This window comes from Merops nubicus, unplaced genomic scaffold, assembly GCF_000691845.1.
Source record: "Merops nubicus isolate BGI_N331 unplaced genomic scaffold, ASM69184v1 scaffold17008, whole genome shotgun sequence".
Taxonomy (NCBI): domain Eukaryota; kingdom Metazoa; phylum Chordata; class Aves; order Coraciiformes; family Meropidae; genus Merops; species Merops nubicus.
The window spans coordinates 74,462-97,169 of NW_008627931.1; the positions used below are offsets into that span (position 1 = coordinate 74,462).

The 22,708-nt window shown below is 43.3% G+C and overlaps 1 protein-coding gene across 1 annotated transcript in view; it reads right to left on the reverse strand.

Annotated features, from left to right (window-relative positions):
- LOC103778899 (ephrin type-A receptor 5-like) overlaps positions 1-22,708 on the reverse strand; it is a gene marked incomplete at both ends in the record, with an annotated part of 96,406 nt that overhangs the window by 51,350 nt on the left and 22,348 nt on the right. Inside the window, one exon of the mRNA XM_008946513.1 lies at positions 18,079-18,742. Within this exon, the coding sequence (XP_008944761.1) occupies positions 18,079-18,742 (664 nt within the window). The remainder of the gene's footprint in view (positions 1-18,078; positions 18,743-22,708) is intronic.

Genomic DNA, 22,708 nt, shown 5'->3' on the forward strand with positions numbered 1-22,708 from the left:
AAAAAAAAAAAAAAAAAAAAGGAAAATGAAATGCCACAAGAAAACAGACTGGAGCTTATTTAAGAATAAACAAATGTAATCATGAAAACAATGGCATATTTCTACTTCATTTAGCACTGCGTGAAACCTCCATGTGCCAGGCTGATGCAGCTACAAAGCTCCATCTCCCAGTGCCTTGCAACCAGCAAGATCAAGCAGTAGCACCGATGCACTTCAATCTACAAGATCAAAAATCAAGGCAGTCTATTACACAGACAAGTCCCCCAAAATGGGGGCCAGAACCTCACAGTTAGGATTAAGAGACAGTAAAATTCAAACCTGACAACTCTTTTGGACATGCTTTAGGCATCTAGAGCACAACAGAAAGGTCAAGGTTTTCCAGTGTTACCCTACAAAACCCATAGGACAATACTTTGTATAGACTCTGCCACTTCAGTTTCCTGGTCACCTCTGATGTTAACAACTTTTAACAATAAAAAGTGAGAGTCCATCAAATTTATGCAGGCAGTAAACAGCTTTGAGATTAGTGTGAGCCAAGTTCCCTTGAAGAGAGGTACATGCTTGAGAGAGACAATTACAGAGGAGCCGAGTAGATTTATATCAACTGGTTCAGCATTAAATCTCTTCAGAGCATTTAAAAACATTAAATTGAGACCTTATTAAAAAACTCGGCATTTTTATTTCACCAGATTAATGACACTTATATTACTAAATTCAATCTGTAGTTTCAAACACCACCAACAACATAGCTCTAAGTGTAATTAAAGAACCAGTCATCATTTGGGGGAATATTTCTGGAGGCACACCAGCAAGCTTGATAAATTCAAGGAACTCAGCCTAACATTGGAATTCTAGCGGATGTATTTTATTATTCCCTCGTCCTTCTGTGTAAAATGAAATATCCTGATAACATTATGTTATAAACTGTTCAACTGAAGGGACTGAAGCCTCACAGCAGGCTTCACTTCTACACACTAGTTAATCATCATTTGTTGGTAACTTTGCACTTGTATGTTTTAGCTTGCTACGCTTTTGACTGCAGAAGCTGCAAGTCTGAGGGGTTTTGTCTAAACAGCAGATTGCCAGTTTTGCATGAAGACAGCAAGAGCTTTTGGTTTGAGTTTTACTTGAGTAGAAGAGATGTAGTCCTGTTGCCACAGGACACAAAACAGAGGCATATTGCTTTGTAAGGCACTGATCCACTTTCACTCTTTTCAAGAGATAATTAAATATGTAGAAACGCCATTCACAGCGCCATGCTATTTTAAAGCAAATGTTGGAACACATCTTTAGAATCTGGTGTTCCAGCAAAAGAGAAAAGGCTGCAAATCATCCTCTTTAGTAAGTCAGCACAGAGCAAAATATTTAATCCAGTCTTTTCTAGAAGGGAAGATACAGATAGCTTAGTAATACCATCTACTTTGTAGTGGAATTTCTGTAATGTGTTAAATATCTCCTATTTCCCCAATAGCTTAAGATGTTACAAATTAAATATTCATACATCAGTTATGTTCTCCTGTCTCTAGCTTTCCCAACCTGGTTGGGAATATCCTATAGACTGTGAGAACATGCAATATAAAATGTAATACAGTGTTTGGCTGAGCTACAGCCTAATGCTGGCCTAGGTGTAGAGAGGAAAAAAAAGAAAAAAAAAAAACACACCTCTCAGCTGTAAACTACAAATCACATCACTGAAACTAACTACTGCCAGGACAGCAAGTCACTGAAGAGCAGCTAAAATATAGTAGATACATGACTATGCTTACTAATGAGAAGAACTAACAGTCACCGTATCTGCATGGACATGTGGTTTAGCAAGTAGAGCACAAGACTGGGAAGCCTGATTTTCCACTGAATGAGACATCATTTTGGCACATCCTTTCTGTGCTTTGCTTCCTCATCCCCAAAATAAGGATAATGACATCACCTATGTAAAACAGATATTTGATCCTGTGACAAAAGTGCTGGGAATTCCCACCCAAAAAGCCAAGTATACCAGAAGTGTAACTGAGACCAACTGTTCAGCCCTTGTTTCTTTGTCATAAACTGCAAAACTCCCTTGGCTTTTTAAAGGCCAAGTTAGCCCTGTGTTAGTGCTGTTGCTGTTTTAAAGCCCAGGAAATCACACATTCCTTTTATTGACTTTTACAAAACATAAACAAGCTTTTTACAGTAGGACTGGATTATTTTTCCCTAAGAAATGAAGATTTAAAACATTTTTAAACATGGCAGTTTTTAAAGCATCTGGGAGACTTTAATCTGCTGCTGCCACTAGGGAGGGAAAAAAAAATAATCAGAGTCCAAAACCTAGCACTGAAAAAAAAGAAGATAAACCTGAGTTTATGGTGTCATTTTCAGGAAATCACAGGTCAGTCCCACTTAGTGCACATCAAACATTTATGGGATAAAAGTACCAGGAAGAGATACCACAGATTCCCCATGACTCCTGCCAAACATCATGCCAGTAGCTTGCCTGGTATGCTGTGCCCCAACCCCAGCTCTAAAAGAGCAGTGACTCAATGGAGGAAACCTCCCCCTCCTCAGGTAGGGCGACCAGGTACCTGTGCTCTTTCTATTTTTAAGTACATCTGAACCAGTATTCTCAAGTTCCTGGTTGTGTCTACATGGCCAAAGCAAAAATGGCAGGCTTTTTTCCCCCTTAAACATACCCTCCAATTTCATGGCTTTTTCTCCATGCATGATGCCAGCCAGTCATGATGATTAATAGTTTTTTCTCCCTTTCAGACTCAACAGACCTATAGATCAACGACTTCACAAATCAAAACATAAGAGAAATGTAGCTTTTCTCAGGAACAACAATGGCTTTTGTTATATTCTGGTACAGACTGTACACCACGCTACTTTTTCCAAGTAGTGCTTCATGTCATGTAAACCTAAGAAAAGGGAAGAGAGGGACCAAAGCTCTTCTATTATTTATCAGTCACACAGTCTAATCTTTGCCCCCACAAGCTATTTCAGAGATCTATGGACACAGCATCCACAGATTTTCTCTCGTTAATACTTTCAACCACGCTGATCTACAACACAAAACTAAATTTACACACCACTGATTGCTGTGCATTTTTTTTTTTTGGTCCCCAGGAATGCTTAAAAAAAATTGAATTCCTTTGCCTTTATGTCATAACAGTGTACAACAAAGTAGCATATGAGCACTGCACATTACTGAAGCTCGTAAGTTATTGATGAGGCTCTTAAAGACTAAGCTGTCAAAGCCATTCCACTTTTGGTGATTTACATAATTATATTTTAGGTACCATTTACTTATTATTCTGCTGCCTACAATCAATGTTCAAGCAAACATTGTGTGGACCCTTCTGTTTTAACCTGCAGCAATCAAAATTACTCTACAAAGGCAGTTTCATGGAAGAGCAGATGTCTCCTGAATGGCATCCCAGCTACTTGTTTAAAGCAGTGGGGTAATCATCAGGGGAAAAGAATAGTCATCATCACCTCTTTACACTCTTGTTACTGTTCATTTGTTTATATCATGACAGAACCTAAATCAAGGACCAGAGACACTTGCCAGTTGTTAGGCAAGGGTAATATGGGCATTTATCCACCTGCCTGTTCTTGCTGAAAAGCTGTTTCCAAACTGCCCCAGAAAGCCCCAGACACACCAGGGAACTTGCCTTCAAAGGATGTGTTCCTTTTCTGTTATCTGACACAACGCCAACACCGTGCTCTGCGTCAGACTGCAAAAATCCTGCCCTTGACACTCCTCCCTGTCCCAGCCAGGAGGAGGCAAGCAGCAGAGCAGTCCCCAAGCCCAGCGCTCCGTTCCCCGAAAGGGAAACTCGGGAGGGGAAAACAATGCACACACAAAGCAAGCAGGGCAGGAGGGAAGTGAGTCAGGGCTGCCGGAAAACAGTTATTTTGCCTCTTGGAACACAGGAATCTGGAGCATTCCTTGCCATCGCTCCAGCGGGGCTGGGGTAGCACAATGGGTTTGCTCCTACCTATTTAAGGAAAAACTCTGCCATATTTCTCCTTCAGCCATGTCAATCTAAGTTTCTCCCCCAGGCCCCAAGCCTCCCAACTCCATCAAAAACAGTTTGTGGCACCTTCACCCAGTCACCCAGGCTTTGTGTCTCAGTTTCCAGTCCTAATGCCTATCTATGCACCAGTATATGTGTAGAAGTACTGGGGCTGACAGAAGGCTGGGAAACTCTTCCAGAGGGCAGCCTGGGTGAAATGTCCAAGCTAGAAAGCAGCAATGAAAGGGCTCCTGAAGATCTCTCAGGTAAGTATTTTCTTTCAGTAGGCACTGTGGCAGAGAGGGATCACTGAAGCTCACCGTATTTTCCAAGTGCTGCTCTGGAAGCCACTGGCACCTGCAGCACCATCATCTCAGGATATGGGAGTGACTCAGCCTCCTGAACGATGGACAAGACAGGCAGCAGGATCTCAGGGGTGAAACTGCCTTGCCTTTAAGGAAAGGCTCAGATGAGTCACCGCGCTGTGTAACTCCTCTGCCTACAATGACTTTTCTTTAGTGGACTCATCATCAGTTGAGGACGAGGTAGTTCTGGTTTCTTGAACTGAGAAAGAAAGGCCAAACCTTCTGCACCACAAACAGGCTTTGCAAGTAAAAGCCACCACTCACTAGATCTTGTGCAAACCACCCTGCCACCATCTCCCCTGCTTGCAGCTGCAGCTCGTGTGGTACCCTGGAGCATGGCAGGGACCCTGGCACTGGAAGGCAGCCAAGGGCACCTCATATTTAGCCCTCATGCTTGAAGGAGCCCTGCTAGAAAGAACATTCCCCAGACGAAATCCTCAGGGTGGTAATGGAGATGCTCAAGACCTGTGCTGGGACACTGCAAGCAGACACAGTGCCACACAACAAGCAGCAATACAACTTTAGCACTTCATGCCTGCTATGAGATACTGCTCATAATGAGCACTGAAAACACTACTGATGTGAAACCAGCCCTACTGATGTCACCAGTGCTATTACCAGTTTGGGTCAGATTGAAGACTGACATTACTCAAGTCACCTTTTACCTGCCATGGTCCTAGAGATCCATGCCCAACCAAGATAGGAGTTAAAATTAACGTTAAAATTTTAGTCATTTTGACACCTGGAATGTTTTCCATCAGCATCAGAGCACCTACATAATTTATGTATCACAAATATGACTTAGCAGGATTAAATAAGAAAATAAAATAGCAAGGATTTGTTATTGGAAGGGAAAACATTTGCAGCATACAACAGCCCAACAGAAGCAAAGCCCGATTGCTGTGATGAATAATGTATATTGCCTATGGTACTAATTAACCTTGTACTACAGTAAGATATTATGGAACAAAAAGGCTAATTTGAATGTGGCCTGACACTTTTCCCAATGGCATCTGGAAATCAGTCTTTGGAACACGTAAAATTTCAATTTGTTAAACCAGAAGCCTTTGCTCAACAAACCTCCAGAAAGAATATTTCTGTTTCTCTGTATTCACAGTTCACGCCGTCTGTGTGAGCATGCACAACGCAAACCAGAGAAGGGGCCTCCACAACCAGAAATGGCCTAGCGTGGCTTTCCACGGGCCCTCACCCATCTGCCAGCATCACAGGCACTGACAGCGTGTCGCCAACTAAATCCCACAACGCCTCTGCACGCTCAGATGTCCTACAGACATAACTGCTGCACAGCCTCAGTTTCTCCCTGATCAGACTGGCAAAACACTTACAGCAAGCTTGCTGAAAACAAACACTAGAACTTTAAGCTTCCAACCTGAAAGCAAATGCCTCCTCCTGAAAACGTTGATTTTCATTTGAACTGGTCTTGCTTTTTTCCTGTAAAACACTAATTTTCCTCTTCAGCCATGGCTACACAAGGTATTGCAGTAAACACACATGCCACATTAGAAGCATTGTGGTTTTAGTTGTGTGCACAGAACACACAAAGTGCAGCAAACTACTTGCACATACAACCCTGAGAGAAGACATCATGCACAGGGCACCTTGATAAACATCTTCTCTAAGAGCATACATTCACCCATAAGTTTACACAGTCATGGGATCAAGTTTTCAGATAACACTGGCCAACTGCACTCTACACCAAGGTCTGTTCTAGCATAGTTGTCTCTTGGAAAAACAAAATCAACTAAACAAAAAACACACCAGGAAAATAAGGAGACTTCTTGGCTTTCTGCAAGCATTCTCCTGCCCTGACAGTTGCTACGAGGCCATGAAACCACACAGTACTCTACTATATTTTAGAAGGGCATGGTCTGGCAGGGGGCACTGTCCCCCCACCTACCAGTGCACTTGACACAATACGCTTCAAAGCCAGCGCGTGACTCGCTGCCCTCGCCACCAGGATGACACAGCTCTTGTCAATGCCATTAGCCACGCTCAGAGCTCCGTCAATAACAGACTCATACAACCATTTCACTTGCCCCAAGCACCAGATTTTCAGCTGGCAGCCATCCCACGCACCAGAGTAAAAACTCCACATAGTGCACCAGCTAAAAAGCAGCAGGAGACGTCCAACCTGAGTACTGTGTTACCAATGAACCCATGAGGTGAGACCCCGAAGACATCAATGATGAGGATGTCAAGTGCACACCAAGAATCAGCTAAGCACACAGCACCTCAGCAGTAGCTTAGGGCAAGGCATCCTGTGATGCACCAAGTCCTGCAAGCAGGCTCAAAGGGCTGACAGGCCATTCTGAACTGTAATAGGAGAGACTCAAAACTTCTTTCCTGCTCTTTTTACTGGAGCACTGTACAGAAACACATGGATGAACTTTAGCCTGCGTCCCCCTGCAAGAGATGACAAAAGGACAACCAGAAAGAGCCAGAAACACACTGATATTTAGGAGGTTTGGAAGAGGCGAGCAGCAGACCATTTACTGGGAAATAGGTCTGATCTGAGTTATATCAATTATTATGAACGACATACTTATCCTACAGGCCGTGCTCTGCTGGCAGTCAGTACAACATTTAATAAAGATATAGGCCAGGAAATCGTTCAGTTGTTAAGAATACATTATAAAGGATTATCATCTCCCTCCTACCAAAATCAATGATAAAATCCCCAGCGACTAGAGAAAGCAGAAGATCACACTGCAGCTCACTTCTGCCAGGAAACCTGCACCCAGATGTATTATTCTGGCAGCACCACCCTGCAGCGAGGGCTCCACATGCTATTTCTGCCAGGCTTGCTAGTACAGACACCAACAGGACGGTTTCCTTCCCTCTCTGGTACTAGCTAGTCTTTCAATCTGGGCTGAAATGTCTTTGCACATGAATGATCGATTAAGTCTCTCGAGCATGAGCTTGTCTCTGCATCTGTGTGGGGCCACACTGCTCTGTCCCAAGCTGTCTCTGTAGGCATTACCACCATCTAAGCTCCCTGCTGTCGGCTTTGTCGGAGGATGCTACTGCTGTCACAACACAAGAGCAGGTCCTAGCTGCCGTGACACTTCATTTGTCTGGGCAGCAGCATGCCTGGAAGGATGACTGCCCTGTTTTAGTGGAAGTATGCAAGACAATCAAAGCCAGCTCAGCAAACTAGTTTTGACATATTAAATCACGCTTGAACTGAAAGCAAAGAAAAATAATGTAAAAGCTCTTCCAAAAACAAAGGCTTTACAAATAAATAAATAATACAGGCCAGCCTTGTGCACAGAAGAGGAGAAAAGCTTTTATCTGAGCCTGACTGAGGACTCTGGGAAGGCAAGAGAGGGAAAGATGATCTTGCAAGACAAACGGCTGCCTTTTTCTGCAGAGGTTTGTAGTCATTTCCATGCAATTAGCTTCTAGGATTAGTCTCTTGCCAATCACCTTCTCTGCCACTGAAAGAGCATCAATTACTTGGGCAAAAAGCAGTTCCAAAACCTACACAGGACCGGAAGAGTGAAATCCCATCATCTTTACACTCACTCCTTACCAGTATATTTATATTCATACTCATACTCACACAAAAGCCCTGGGCAACATCTGACTTGGTCCTAGAAGGTCCTATGACTGATTTTGCCACAGTACTGTGAGCCTTCAGCCATTTTTACCTCAAATTCCTTCTGCAGACACTTTGCTCTAAAGGTTTCTTCTTGGAGAGATAATAGTCAATCTGCTGCAAGTCAACCATTGCAACGCAGGAAATCCCACCAGCGCAGGATCACAGGGCATCCGTGGACCTTGGCAATTAATCATGGCACCTCCCCATCATCCTGAATCCTTTTCCTCCCTGCTGTGGATTTCTTCCAGCAATTAACACGCCCAATTGCCTTGGATTTATACTAATAAAACGCTGGCTTCTGTCCCAAGATCCCATCATCTCTGGTGCTTCTCGAACCTGCACAGCACCCCAGCAGTAATGAAGTCCACAGTCTTGGCTCTGCCACTGCCTGGGTTGCAGGCTAACTGCAAAGCATCTTGGAGCTGGGAAGCTGCAACCCCCAGGCTGCTTCACCGAAGACACCAAATTAGCACATTCCCCACACTCCTAGCAAGCGGCTTTTCCTTTAGCTCTGCAGTAATTAAAAAGCTTCCCTTCCAGGCAGCTTTTGAAGGCAACGTTGTGACCTCCACCACCGTTGCAATGGGATAACAGACTGTCCAACTCAGTGTATGACCTTTAATGCATTATTTGGGAAATCGGTACCGTAGCAGAGCAACACATGATCATGCAGGAGGCAGCCACTTCTCTTGGTGGATGGTAACCATGACTCTGAAGTTCAATGAAGATCAAACTTGCCCCGCAGGCAAGCTCACTTTATTCAAGTGATGCTAGTCACACCCGTGCAGAAGGACTGGAGAGTCTGTTGGGGCAAAGGATGCTTTTTTATCTACACACAGAGGGTCTGGTACTCAAACACACTGAGACTCTGGCAACAGAAGGGACCCTTGGGCAGAGATTTACTCCTCAGTACAGCTTTCACACTAGGCAGAGGCTCCAGTCAATATGAGAGAACTGCTCAGAAAATGCACCTCCAGGCCAAACACTTTTTAAAAAAAAGCATCTGAGGTACACAAGCAAGCCTTTTGCAAAGACAATTTCTGTTCAAATTCCAGCTCTAGAGGAATGGTTTGTTGTTATTCCCCAATGAATCCACCTGGAGATGAGTGATCTTACAAGGGGTTTAGGTTAGACCAAGACCACAAAAAGAGCACATGGGATCAAGTACAGCACTGACACACAGTGCCCTGGTTCAGGGTCTAGCCTCTGGCTGGCAGCAATCAACTCGGCCTCTGGCCCAAGGCTGTCATTTTCTAACTGAAGTAGGTCAGAGTCACTATGCCCCATGAAATAGATTCTTCAAAGTCCAACAGAGGCAAGCCCTTCGCATGACCTGGAAATGGTTTTCAGAGTCTGTATTAACTATTGCTTTCCGCACACTGAAACAGTCATGCCTGAAGTGCCAGAGAAACAACTCACAATCCACTCAGAGCCTACCATGAGGACTCAACTCAGAATACACCACCAGGTCTCACATCTCAAGACAGTGTTGCCTCCTGGATCGTGCTGGCCTGACAAAACTGCCATGGGAGCTGAGCTCACCACTGTAACGGCCATGGGGCTGTGCAAGGATGCAGAGGAAGATGCTCTCCTGATGCACAACCTCGCCCATTCACTATACTTCCAGGAATGTAGCCTCAGGTGGCATGTGAAGGCACACAGGCAGGGAAACCCTTCTTTCACCCCTCCAGCCCGTGGGTTTGTCCTGATAATGCCACTGAGCTGCAGCTCTTAAAGCTTGGATTTTCAGGAGGGTAAAAAAAATTTCCTTGGCCTTAACTTGATCGACTGTCATTTACAGTGAGAAGAAATTTGTCATCTTAAATCCCAATTCTTCAAACTTCAACTTTTTTTTTTTTTTAAGAACATACATTTATAAAGATAAGACAGGTATATGAAAGCAATAAGGGACATCTACATACCTGGCGTTGCCTCTTTTGTCTTTTTTCCTCTTTAATCTGTTTTGGCTAAGAGGTTTGGGGTTTATATAACACCTAGTCTCCCTCTTCGAGTTCATTCCAATATTAAACAACCTCACAGTGACCCTAAGGGAAATCAAAAATGGAAGCACAGCAGTACCATGCTCAATACCTTAACCACGTGTTGCTCATGGATACCATTGTGTCTCAGCTGCTCAGAAAATGAGCAAACTTTCAGGAAAATAAATGGGCATCTCTGTTTACATGAAGAGCAGTTTCACCTCTCTGCAGATGTCTGTGTTGCAGTCTCTTCACTCTTATTGCAGTCTTCTGAACATTCACCTCATATAGGATACAAGTTTATCCAACTAAAGAAATGAAATGAAGAGTAAGCTGCAAATCTCTTCATACAGAGCACAACTGTCGCCTCCTTCTGTGGAGCCTGGATTTCAACTTCAGTGTTAACCCAAAGGAAGTCAAAATGGTTAAGATGTAAAACATGCAGAAAGAAAAGCTTATTATTGAAATGTCAACATGTCATTAACTACTGTTAAGTGTTTCTAAATGAGAAACACAAAACTGAAAACCTGAATTATGATCAAAATGCAATAGTACAACTTCATTTTAATACCTCATATAAATTAGGTGGAATGAGGGTTCTGACAAACAAGCTCTGGCAGATCCTTGGCAGTTCAAGAGGCTGCAGCCATCCTTCTGCTAAAGATCACCATCCAGGAATAGTGCCCATGTCTTATTTGATCCCAGGCCACGCATCAAGACAAGCCTTCCAGTGGTCACAATCAGGTCACAGGCAAACTATTCCGTTCTGCAGAGCCAGCAGCAGCTTCAAGCAGTGGGGCAGAGCGGGCAGCTGGGCAAACCTGCATCTGAAATCAAGGCAATTAAATTCCCTGCAGTGCCACCCAACACTCAGGTACTTGATCCTTAGCACTTCTGCAGAGTCCTTAGCTGTTTCTAAAAGCCACGATGCCTGAGCAAGTTGCTTCCAAGCAATTCAAAGTCACAGGTGGCAAAGGAATCTAATGGCACTGTGGCTAATGCTCCTTCCTCCTGCAACACCTCTCCCATCTCATACTTTAAAAAATTCCTAAGCTAATAACGGATACTCTATATTCAAGAATGCTAAAACCAATCAAAGTCAGTATTCAAGTAAATGTCAGTTATTTACATAGGACCAGACTATAAAGCATATCCTAAGACTTGTTCCAAAATATCTTATGAGTAAGAAGCAAGCAACCTTCACCGCTGACACTTTTGAAGCCATTTCCAACATTTTTACTTGCACTGCTCAACCTATATTTTGTGGGGAGCATAAAGTACTCCTTAACTATCCTTTTGGAAGGGGACCACAGAGCAGCCACACTGCAAAGAACAGCAAGGTTAACCTGGTCAAAGTAACAGCCTAAAAACATTGCTGCAGAATGAGGAAAGATCTTCAGAGTCATCGGGGTTAGGAGCATACAAAGTAGGGCAGAAGGTTACAAGTCATCAGCAAAGCACAACATATTGTGCATACACAGATTAAAGGCAAATACACAAAATAAAACAGTATTAGTTAATTCTGTTGCAACACAGTTTTGATCCATGCAAAACACTTCCCTGCTCTTGTTAATTATTTCATCTGCAGAACAAAACACCTAAATACATACACGCACACACCTCTCTACAGAATAAACCCATTCCCCCTCCAGTGACAACTGCCTCTTGCTGAAATGTAGCATTCAAGTGATTTTCTTTACATTTGAAAAGATAATACAAACTGTGTGGCCAAAAATTCAGCTATTCTGACACTAGTTGGTTTTCTGCCTAATTAAAATTAACTAGGCACTTCAGCTCATAATTATATAAACACCTAACATGCTATACTCCCAGCCAATTTGGTTTCAATCAGGAAAACACAAGAGAAGTATAAATGATGGGCAAAGAACTCCCTGGAGACACAACTCTATTTCCAAATTCAGTATTCTCCATATACTGAATATTTCCATCAATGTTTTTCTTGCCATGTAATCACCTCCCAGTAGAACAATTAAAAAGAGATTTTAAAAAAAAACCAAATTTTTTTAATCCCTGGACTTTGCTTGCTTTCCACGCCATCACAAGTGTAAAAGCACACTTGCCTTATTCATCCAAGTCCCATCTGGGAAGTATCCCAGAAGACAGGCAGGATTTAGCATTACACTGTCTTTCTAGCTTCCTTAACAGGGAGATCAGGGCAAGAATTCAGTCAACCTGAGGCCAAGAGGCAAGCAAGCAAGCAAGTTGTGGAGGGGGCTGAAGAAAAGTTGCCCCTCTCCCCTGCACCTACAACAGATGCTGTCAAGGTTTAGGGTCAAGGCTGCCTGCTAGACCTGTAACAAGACACTGTATTAACTCCTCTCCCTTCCCAAGGGGGAAGAGAAAGAGAATAAGGGAGGCATGGATTACAAAACTACAACAGCTTTAATTAAAATAATAATAAAATGGAATATATACAAATATATACAAACCCAGTATTCAAAGCCAACTCTCCCCTCACCCCCAGACAATACCACCATCATCACTGATGTTGTGGAGCAGGCACTGGGGAAGAGCCAGACTGGAGTCAGCAGCAGATAGGAACTGGATTCTGGAACCAGATTCAGGAACACACAGATTGGGATTGAAGGCAGAATGGACAGAGTCCTCCTTGGATGCAACTAAAGAAGAGAGCTCGACCCTCATGATCCCTCAGCTTTATACTGAATATGAGGGATATGGGATGGAATCCCTCTTTGGTCAGTTTAGGGTCACGTATCCTGCCTGCTCCTCTCCACAGGTGTGGCCTTTTACTTTCTTCACCCCCAACATGGTACACCAGATTTAGCAGTGACCGTGGTCTGCATACCAACCCTTGGTAGTTACTGTACACATCAAGTGTTCTCGCTGCTAGAAGCAGACACTGTCCCCGAAAATATGCCATTAACTTCAGGAAGTGCTGTTAGAAGAGACTGAGCTGAAAAGTAAAATCACTGAAAAGAATTAGTTCTGGTTTAACCCAAACTAGGACAGATGCAAAACCAGAAACACTGGCTGCTTTGGAGTAAAACCTCAAGCTCCAAAATAAGGTTTCCTGTGCAGCAGCCCATCTCCATTTCCTAGCAATTAGGGGACAAGCAAGGCGATGGCTGAGCTGCAGCACTGTCACCTAAGGAAATCACACACAGTAAATTTGTTAAAAATAGAGGGGGTTTTAGTGTAACATCAGCTGTGTGTTTCATTCACAAGTCAGGCCTCTGGGATAGCTGCTGTGCAGTCAGAGAAATGTGACAGTCATGGAGCATGGCTCTGCCACCACTGCCTTTGCAAGCCCTGTTGCCTCCCAACCCTTCCCAGCCTTCTGCTAGCCACCACTCAAGGGTAACTACCTCAGCCTGCCTGTTCCTGCACAGAAGAAAAAACACATTTGCCTCCGAATATCATTCCAACAGCTCAACAGGGAGCTCAATCACTGCTCTGGGAAAGTGCCTTCAAAGGTCTGCATTGATTGCACCACTCTTGGAGGAAGATGAGTAACTCTGCTTCTCCCCCAGTCAGCCGGCAAGTCAATCACCCAAGAACTGACTCAGCAGGTAAATTCTGATTTATGTAAGCTAGCTACCTATGTCAATTAGTTTTAATTACATCCAGAATAAAAGACCTGCAAACACAAGGTTTATCTGCAGCCTTTGTTTTCTGGAAGAAATTCTCATTTCTCTTGGCAGGAGTTCAGCTGAATTGCAACACAAGCAATGAACAATCAGTAAAAATAAATAGCATTGTGTAAATGCACTGGGGTATGCTCAAAGTTGATTAAGGGAAGAATAATCAAACAAACTTCAATATTTAAAACAGCAGAAAGGCTTGAATGTTCCAGAGCTGTTTTACAAAAAAAAAAAAAAAATCCAAAAATTTCCTCCAGCAACAATTCCTTTCTAAAACCAGAAAACCAAACTCCGACCCATCCTCCCTCCATCCCTCAGTTTCAAAGGTCTTCCTCATACAGCAGGAAGGCTGAAAAAAGATTTCCCTGAGGTTTCCTCCATTATTTCTTCTACCTCTATCATCCATAATCTTGTCCACACCTGGTAGCTGGCTAAAACAAGCTGTACTCTAAGTAGCAGCATGCACTGATTCTTGGAAAGAAGAGCCTCATGACCTCCTGAACTCATTACTCACCTTTCCAGTTTGGCTCTCATTCAGTTCATTCAGTGCAATTTGTTTTACTTTTTTTTTTGAAATCAAATATGTAATTTGTGATTCAGCTCTAAAAGCAGCTGAAAAAATATCAGGCTTTGCAAACTAATTACATCCAGTGTCACCACTCTGCAGCACCCTGGTTAGTAGCAGGACCTCATCACTGCATGTGTATTTGGGTCTCATTAGCTTAACATCCTCACCCTTCCAGTAGCATGGGCTACAAGAGCTTTTAAAGACATAAAAATAAGCACTTCTTTGGTCTCACTGAGAACATACTGGGATGAAGGTGAGGATAAATCCAAAGCCAAGTGCCAGAAGGTGCCTTTTTCATGGTGACTATTTCCTATGCAAACCCCAATGGTGAGCCCTGCTATATATAGTAAACAACTAGAATTGAAGGTACAGTAAAACTCACCTATGCCAGTGCAGAAAGACGGAAGGCATGAAGTGGGGCAAGTAAGGAATTGTTTGAACAAATTCCTAAATGGGTAAAAACAGAAGCTTCAGTGGTGCTATATCAAGCTTCATAGCGTTTCAGGATCTGGCCCTGAACTTTGGCTGAGTACTGCCTACTAAGTGGGAGACCACCTTTAGGAGACTTGAAGAGGCATTTCCTTGAGGACCTTTTCAGACAGCACCGGCTGAACCAAGGCAAAGCCAAAAAGCACACTGGTCCTTCAGCGGCACCAAATCACTGCTCTGGAAACCAGCTTAGAAATTCACAGAGCACCTGCTTTCATTTCTCTTCTTAACTAGCACAGCAATTTATTCTTGTGAATAATGAACCTTAACACTGGTCTTTTATAAGCATATCCCAAAACAGTCGTAATTTACCTCTAGCTGTCCCAAAGCAGTTGCTGATAAATGGGCCATGTTGCCAAAGGAGGTGTAAAAATCCAAGTAGTTTGGGTTTTTTACAGTAACTACTACCTAGCTGCCTATATTAATTGAGAGAGAGCACATTATATAAGGAGATTAGACCATGTCATATTTACAACCTCAGTGTCCCCAGTGAGAGAAACTGCTCAGCTGTTACTGTCAGTGCCTTCTTCAAACAGGAACCCTGCTGACAAGATGATGAATTCAGAACATCATTGCCAATTAATGATTTGTAGGCAGAAGGGATTTCAATAGTTCCCATATGTTTGTGAGGGTGACTGGGATTTACATCACCTCTAATAAGAGAGTGTAGACTGCTCTGTCCAGACATGACACTAGAGCTGGGAAAATGTCATCTTTGCAGGGGAAATTTTAATAAACAAAGCCAGGCTCTTCTGCCTTGAAAACATTTCCCAAAGCATGGCCACTAATAACCTGCTTATGCCTAAAGCGAAAGCAAGTAGGAGACCACTTGCAACATACACCCAAGTGATTTACAAACCAAAGGTCAGAAGCTATTTAGGTGTTTGTCAAAGCTACACCACAGTGCCAAGACCATCATTGTGTCAGCCAGGAGCATGGAGTGCTTTTCCTAAATGCCAAACTGTGGAGATTTAAAAAAACAAACAAACAAAAAACCAAAAAATAAATAAAATCTACAGGAACATAGGACCTTCCTTGGTGTTACTTACTCTGCTTATGGGGCTGCAAATTCTAACTTTACAGTCTTAGGAAAAAAAAAAAGATCTCATCCTTGCAAATAAAATAATATCTGAACCAGAAAGCATTTTCCTCACACAGGATATTAGCATGACCTCCATACACACTGAATGCAGACCTCCTGAATGGCCTAAGGCTGAGTGTCTCCTATCGACTGCGCATTTTGAAGCCAACTAGCAAGAAAAGCTTGGCACCATGAGCTGGGTTAAACACAGGACATCCAAATAGGCCCCTCAAACAGACTTTGCCATAGGCACTCAGATCCCAACATGCCATTGATTTGGTGACAGACTTTAGGGCTTTCCTACCCGCAAGAATTATGGGCTTTAACAGCTCTAGAGCAATTAAAGTGGTAAACTCCTGCCAAGGGTGCAGGCAGTAGGTGAAGTACAAAAGTAGTTTACATAGTATGGCTTATGACAGAGGGGCAAGGGTACATTGCCACAAAGCGGCTTTATACTTCAAATTATGATCAGTTCTACTCAACACAGTCATAAATTGCAGGGCCAGACAGCATCCCCTCAACTGAGTAAGAAAAAAGAACAAAAAAAAAAAAAAAACAAAAACAGCCCCACATCCCAAAGTGGAAAGCACAACCTCAAATCACTAAGGTCTTCCGAAAGCGCACCCCAGATTGCTATCACAGCACTACCAGAGATCCAGCTGTTCTACAGGCACAGTAGGTTCTTCAAAGATAGGTTTCTAGTTTAAACCAGTCCAGTTTTTCAGTTCAGGTTCTTTTGTGGTTTAGTTTTTTTGTTTCTTCATGAGATCTTTAAAAGTGCTTTGAAATATCCCATAATGCCCATCTGATTTAAAAGGTGACTAACGGATGTACCCCTTTGCTCTAAAAATTCTTACAAGTGACTGAAGTCAGTGTCTAGACACAGCACCCAACCACTGGCATGTTATTTTGGGACACAGTATTTTTAGCCATAATGAAGCAGGTCCTTGCTGATCTGTCTGACCCACGTCCCTCATCTGACCTACGTCACTCATCTATGGCAGTCTAGATTTCCTCAGCTTGGGCTAATGCTGATTAGATTTATCTCCCTTTATGCAGTATCAAACATCAAGTCTGATTCTACTTCCCCCCTAAATGGGAGAAGCATTACCATCAGCACAGGAAAAACCAAAGTCAGTCAGTTTTTGCTGTATTGACTACATCTTCAGAAAAAAAAAAAGAATATCCTGGTCAAAAAAAAACACACTCCACATGCTGTTTTGCAGCTTTGCAAAACACAGTTTTCTCTGGATATGCACTGACCTATTCTTTGCACCAACACTACGAGCCCCCATAACAAGTGTCTGGAGCTTAAGAGAAAGTGCAACACCAACTTCAGCTGGAGCAGAATCCCCTTGCCTTCTCCACAGCTTATCTATTACTAGGTGGCTGCAAGTATAAGGCAATTAAGATGGGGCCAGTGACCAACAAATAAAAATTTTTGCAAAAAGCATACTGCATTAAAATCTTTTCTTCCTACTCCTCCTTTATGTCCATACAGGTTTTTAAGATACCTTTTACATATTTAAAATGTAAAGGCAAATTTTATAAACAAGCACATAATACAGCAAACCATAAAATGATTATACACTTAGAATATATTGCATTTCTTTAAAAGTATTTTTTAGGTCTTGAGCTTCAGATGGCCTAGATCTCTTGCACAAGGCCCCTGATGAGTCAGGAGACCTATGCTAGCCAGCAACTCAGGAACCTCAGCCAGCTACTTGTGTGAAAACTCCAGCCCATATGGAAGTGTTTTTATCAGTGGTGCTTTAGGTTTAACTCTGAACAGATGAGCAGCTTTGTATTAAATTATTTACCAGAGAGGAAAATCAATCAACTCACAACACATCAAATTCCTATGCCCCTCAACAGAGTGATAAAGAGAGAAAAAACAGACTCCTTCAAATGTAAAACCAAAACACATCTTGCATAGGGAAGTTAACTACAAACATTTCCTAGTACAGTCCAGAAAAAAGAAACCAAGCTCCTAAAATGCATTAGAAAACCTGATATTGAGGAAAAACAATGTAAAGCTTTAAATAACCCATAAGAACACAATCGGCTCATGGACCCAACAGTACAGTGGTCTGGAGTTAACAGTGGTGTGCCACATTGTCCTTGTCCATAGCCCTGTAAGCACCAGAAGGACCTGCACAGAGGTGTCAGGTCCCACTACCTCCAGCCAAGGCCTCACTCTTCATGCCTTCATGGTCCTTCAAAGGACCTCAGTGGATGTGAGAGCCAAACCCACCTTTGTCAACTCAGTCAGGCACGAAGGACACGGATGAGAGGAAAGCCCAGACCACGCATCGCTCCGCAGCCTCAGCGGAGCGCCCCCCCCGCAGACCCTTACCTTGGCAGGTGTTGTTCTTCTCCTCGTACCCTGCCTTGCATAGGCACTTCCCGATGGGCACCAGCCACTCCCCCTCCGCACTGCAGTGCATCTTCGGCGCCTCCTCGGTCACCGAGTGGTCGACGCAGACGCCCGACACCTCCAGCAGCTGGGAGGAATCCGCCCCCGTGATGGTGTCGGGAAAGCGGGCCAGGTTGCGGATCACCGACGGGCACTTCTTGTAGTACACGCGCACGGAGACCAGGGCAATGCAGGCACCCACGTCCTGGAAAGCCAGGTAAAATCCCTTTTTCGTTAGGGGCCCAACGTCTCTCACCTCTGTGTTTAGCTTCATAACTCTGTCGCCGAGGTCTAACTCTGTGAAGCTCTCGTCAGCAGCGATGGTATCGATCTTGATGTACTGGTTTTCTTTGATGTTCCTCCCGTCTTCGTCATCTGATTCAAAGTAATACATATTAAAAGTCTCTTTGCAAGTCCCAAGTCCTCCTGGAAGGCTGTTACAGTCCCTCAGGGTGAATTTGAGCTCAATGAAGATGCGGGACGCCCCTTCGTTAGAGATCCAGCTGGTCAGAAGCCAGTTGTTCTGATTCTGTTCCATTACCTTGCATACTTGGTATGTGTGTATCGGAGCGTAGTTTTCATCCACCTCACCGATTTCTTCCCACTGTATAAAAAGGAAAAGCATTACTTTTTCAGAAAGTTGCAGCTCCCACCAAAATCTTAGCTCTCCCATCTAGGAGCACCTTGAGGTTAAGAAAGACTTTTAGCAGGAAAGAATGTTATAAACAGCTACGTTTTCCATACTGGAGGTTTGATATATTCCTGATAAAGTCCCTTTGAATATATAAAAGGTTTTAACTAGCATCTTTTTGTTTCAGACATTTTGGTAGTGGGAAAACACACTGCTAGGTTTGTCTGCTTAGTACTGTTAGGGAAGAAAACAAAAGGAGATGGGGCCATGAGGTGGCCTTTTCCAAAGCATCCACATAAGAGAAAAACCACCAAACCAACCAACTATTTACACTCTGTCCCTGCTCTCCCAGGCTCCTTTCTACCACATCCTCAAACCACTGCCCATCCTAACGAGGATGATCACATTTCTCCAAGGTACTCTCCCCCACCAAACAGCCTGCCAAAAAATCAGCAATGATACATGAAATAAATAGGCCTTTGCTCTTCCCAGGTGCGCTGGTCAGAGGAGCTCCTGCTCAGGCAAAGACATTACTTCCAATAAAGGTTACAGGGATCTGCAAATATTAAGCTGTTTGTGCTACATAAGATTTTAAGCAGAGCTCCAAATAACTTCTCGCAGCTGTTTGTGGGAATTGTAGCAACTGCTTTTTCATTTTATTTTGGCCACACTCTGAAGCTCAACACTTGGAAGAAATGCTTTTTCCTGATCCAGCACACCAGTCAGTAGCACCACAACAGTGCCTACAATAGAGACACAAATGTTTCCTCTCTGCTTTTGACAACAGTAGTGCCACATTAAGAAATTCTATTAACCCACTTAAGTACAGCAAAGAACTCAGGAAAAACAGTGATGGTTTTAGTTTTATTCCCTTCTACTTATGACCTGCTCATCTGCAAGGTCTTAATTCGCAAAGGCTCTCCCATCCTCTGCGGCCCACATCCAGTCACAGCTGTGGACACAACACAAAGCCAACGTACACAGCGTAACTTAAAGGTGCTCCAGTACAAGGTAATAGCTATACTCCAAGCTGTGTATCTTCTAAAGCCAAACACCAATTTTTTTCATTGGAAATACAGCCTGAGATGAAGTTGATAACCTTTCCAACCCATATGCCATTACTGAAGAGCTGACAGGCAACACTCTTAGTCAAGATAATATTTTAAGGGAAATGGCATTCTTAAATTTCCCATTCAAATGGCAGCAACAAGTGGCATGAAAAGATAACCTGATGCTACAGTCCAAAATGAGTTATAAATACCACCAGCAGAAATGCATTTCTTCTCCTCCTTCACCCGACCTGTGAAAGTGGAGGCTTTGTGATTTGAGCAAGTCATGCCCACCATAACACACAGAGTTCACCTGTACCACTGGTCTTTCAAGCAAGGAACCCAACCTGAGGACACTTATGTCATGCTAAGCAGTATATTAATTTCTAACCCTTTTTTATGCCCTGGACTTAAACAGGCCAGGACCCTACCGTGATTACCACGTACTTGTCACTTGGCTCTCGTTGGTAGTGCCACAGAGTTAACTGGAGATATGCCTGCAGCCAAAGCTAAGGCAGATCTCTGCAGGATTCATGCTCAACTTTGAGGTTCCGGTAAATAGGGTGGGTTCAGATACATTAAGTCAAAAGGCAGAAAAGGACCATTCTTCAGTTACTGTGACTAATTTAAGTGCTAAATATGCTATACATATATGCTTCCAAGTGGATTGTTTTAACGTGACACTACACAAACGCAAAGTCTTATTTTTATCACAGTGGCCACTCTCGCTTGGATGAAAGGGAAGGGTATCCCTCCACTCTCCCCAACTCAGGCAGAAGTCCCTGCCAAATCATCCCAATATAGCCCAGGAAAGATCTTAATGAGTTTAAACTTTTGCTTTTTCTGGCCAAAGGTTGGGGGATCACTCAAACAACCACACACATCAACCAGCAGATATGGAGAAGTGTTAACCTCCAGCAGGAGGTGGTGAAAAGCACTGAGGACTGGAAATTGCTCAGCTCGGTTTTAGCAAGTGGGGCCACGTATGGATAGCCACAAGGTACACAGCGTAACTACAGAGAATATTTAGGAAGCATCTAACGTGTCATTCTTTCAATGAACTAATGTTTGCAGTGACTGTGATGTTGCAGTACTATCGTTAGTGACCTGACTTGAAGGCATCGAAAAACTCCCACTTTTCTTCTTCAACACATTCCAGTGCACCCTCCAGAGACCCAGCCAACTGGGTTCTCCAGAGCTACAAAGTTAAAACTCATTTCCATCACTGCTCCAAGAGTTGTGTTTAGTGGGAGTGAGTACAAGAAAGCTCATTTGTTCAAAAACTAAATCTAGAGACTCTAATGGTTGCTTTCACGCACTGAGAGCACTAAACATTGTGAGAAGGAAGCTCCAACCGTAAACATATCCACTGAGCTAGAGTCCAAACCCAGCTGCAAGAAATGGCACACAACCTAACATCTCAGGCTTCAGGATGCGCTACATCCCAGCACTGAACCCTGGATCAAAGCAAGCCCTGCCATCACCACCTGCCACCAAACCTAAGGCAGCCATCAGAGAGCAAGAGGAAAGGCAGGTGCTAATGAGCTAAGGCTGCTTATCTCTCTGCAATCCTCAAGGGAAAGCCAACCAGATTTTATCAGAGCCATCCACTATTGTGCAAATTCTCTGCTCCCTCATTTAATCCCATCTCCTGCTCTGCTATCTGCATGTAGGAGTACACCATTTCTTTCTCTTCAGCCAGGTCTGCCTCCACCGAGAGACTGCAGGCAGCCTGCCACAATCCTGCTTTCACATCCCTCCATCACAAGGGGATAGGGGTAAGAGACCCTGCACCTTCTGCCTGGTCCCAGCTTCCCAGTCACTGTAGCCCACAGACAAGTATTTCAAACGACAAAGGAATACAAACTAGAGGATGAAATGCAGCATCTTACTGCTAATGAAAAAGAAAACTCACCACATTAAAGAGACAGCATCTAGCTGAAAATATTGGCATAAAAAAAATTAAGTACGAATGAAAATTTGTGTAGTATTATAATTCCTCTCTGCAGCCTGTAGTTTTGAGATATAAATCAACCCCATCTGCAAGATTAAAACAAAAATCCAACCATTAATTTGGTGCTAAATGTTTTCTCTCTGTCTTTAATAGCCCTTAGAAGGAAAACACAAATGCATTTCAATGGCCTGATGTTAAATCATTTATAGAAGGCCTATTTCTGAATCAGAAATTTCCAGTACACTACTGCTGGCGAGTTAACAGAAGCTAAAGGTTGCACTCAGCTCCATCAATTCATGCAAGCTGTCTGCCTATAGAAAGGCCAAAGATATCACACATCTAACTAAAAATATAAGAGCTAAAACAGCATTCAGTGGAGCGGCCTTGGGTTAAACGGACAATTTTAAAACACATTCACCAGCTGTCTGCTACTCAGGCTTTGCTTCTAATCTCCAGGATTCCAGGACTGCAATTTGCTAGCACAGCACAGTGAAAGGCTGCTGCCCCAAAAACAAATACTGACAGCAGGGATGAAAATTTCAAAGCTTTTGTTTATTTGTTTTTCGAGGGTTTTTTGCAAGGAGAATTTTTTTTTTTACTGGTCTTCAGTAACTCATTCACTCACTCACACTCTTTAGCAGCCACTAAAGGTGGTGTGGAAATTTCTAGCTTCTTAATTCCAAACATCCTAGCACGGCTGAAAGATAAATAAGGCATTTAGCAAAATCCTAGGAGTCCTAAGAGGGAAAGGAAGCTTAAAAGCACTAAGCAAAGGGGTTCCTAAGACTTATCTGGAACCTTTCCAGCAGGACTCTTCCCCTCCAAGGATTGTGCAACCTGCCTCTGTTCCCACTACCTGTTTCACAGACTCCCTGGGTGCAAGAAACCTCATCCTCTCCCATTTCATTTTCCACCTCACCACGTGGTGCTCTGCAA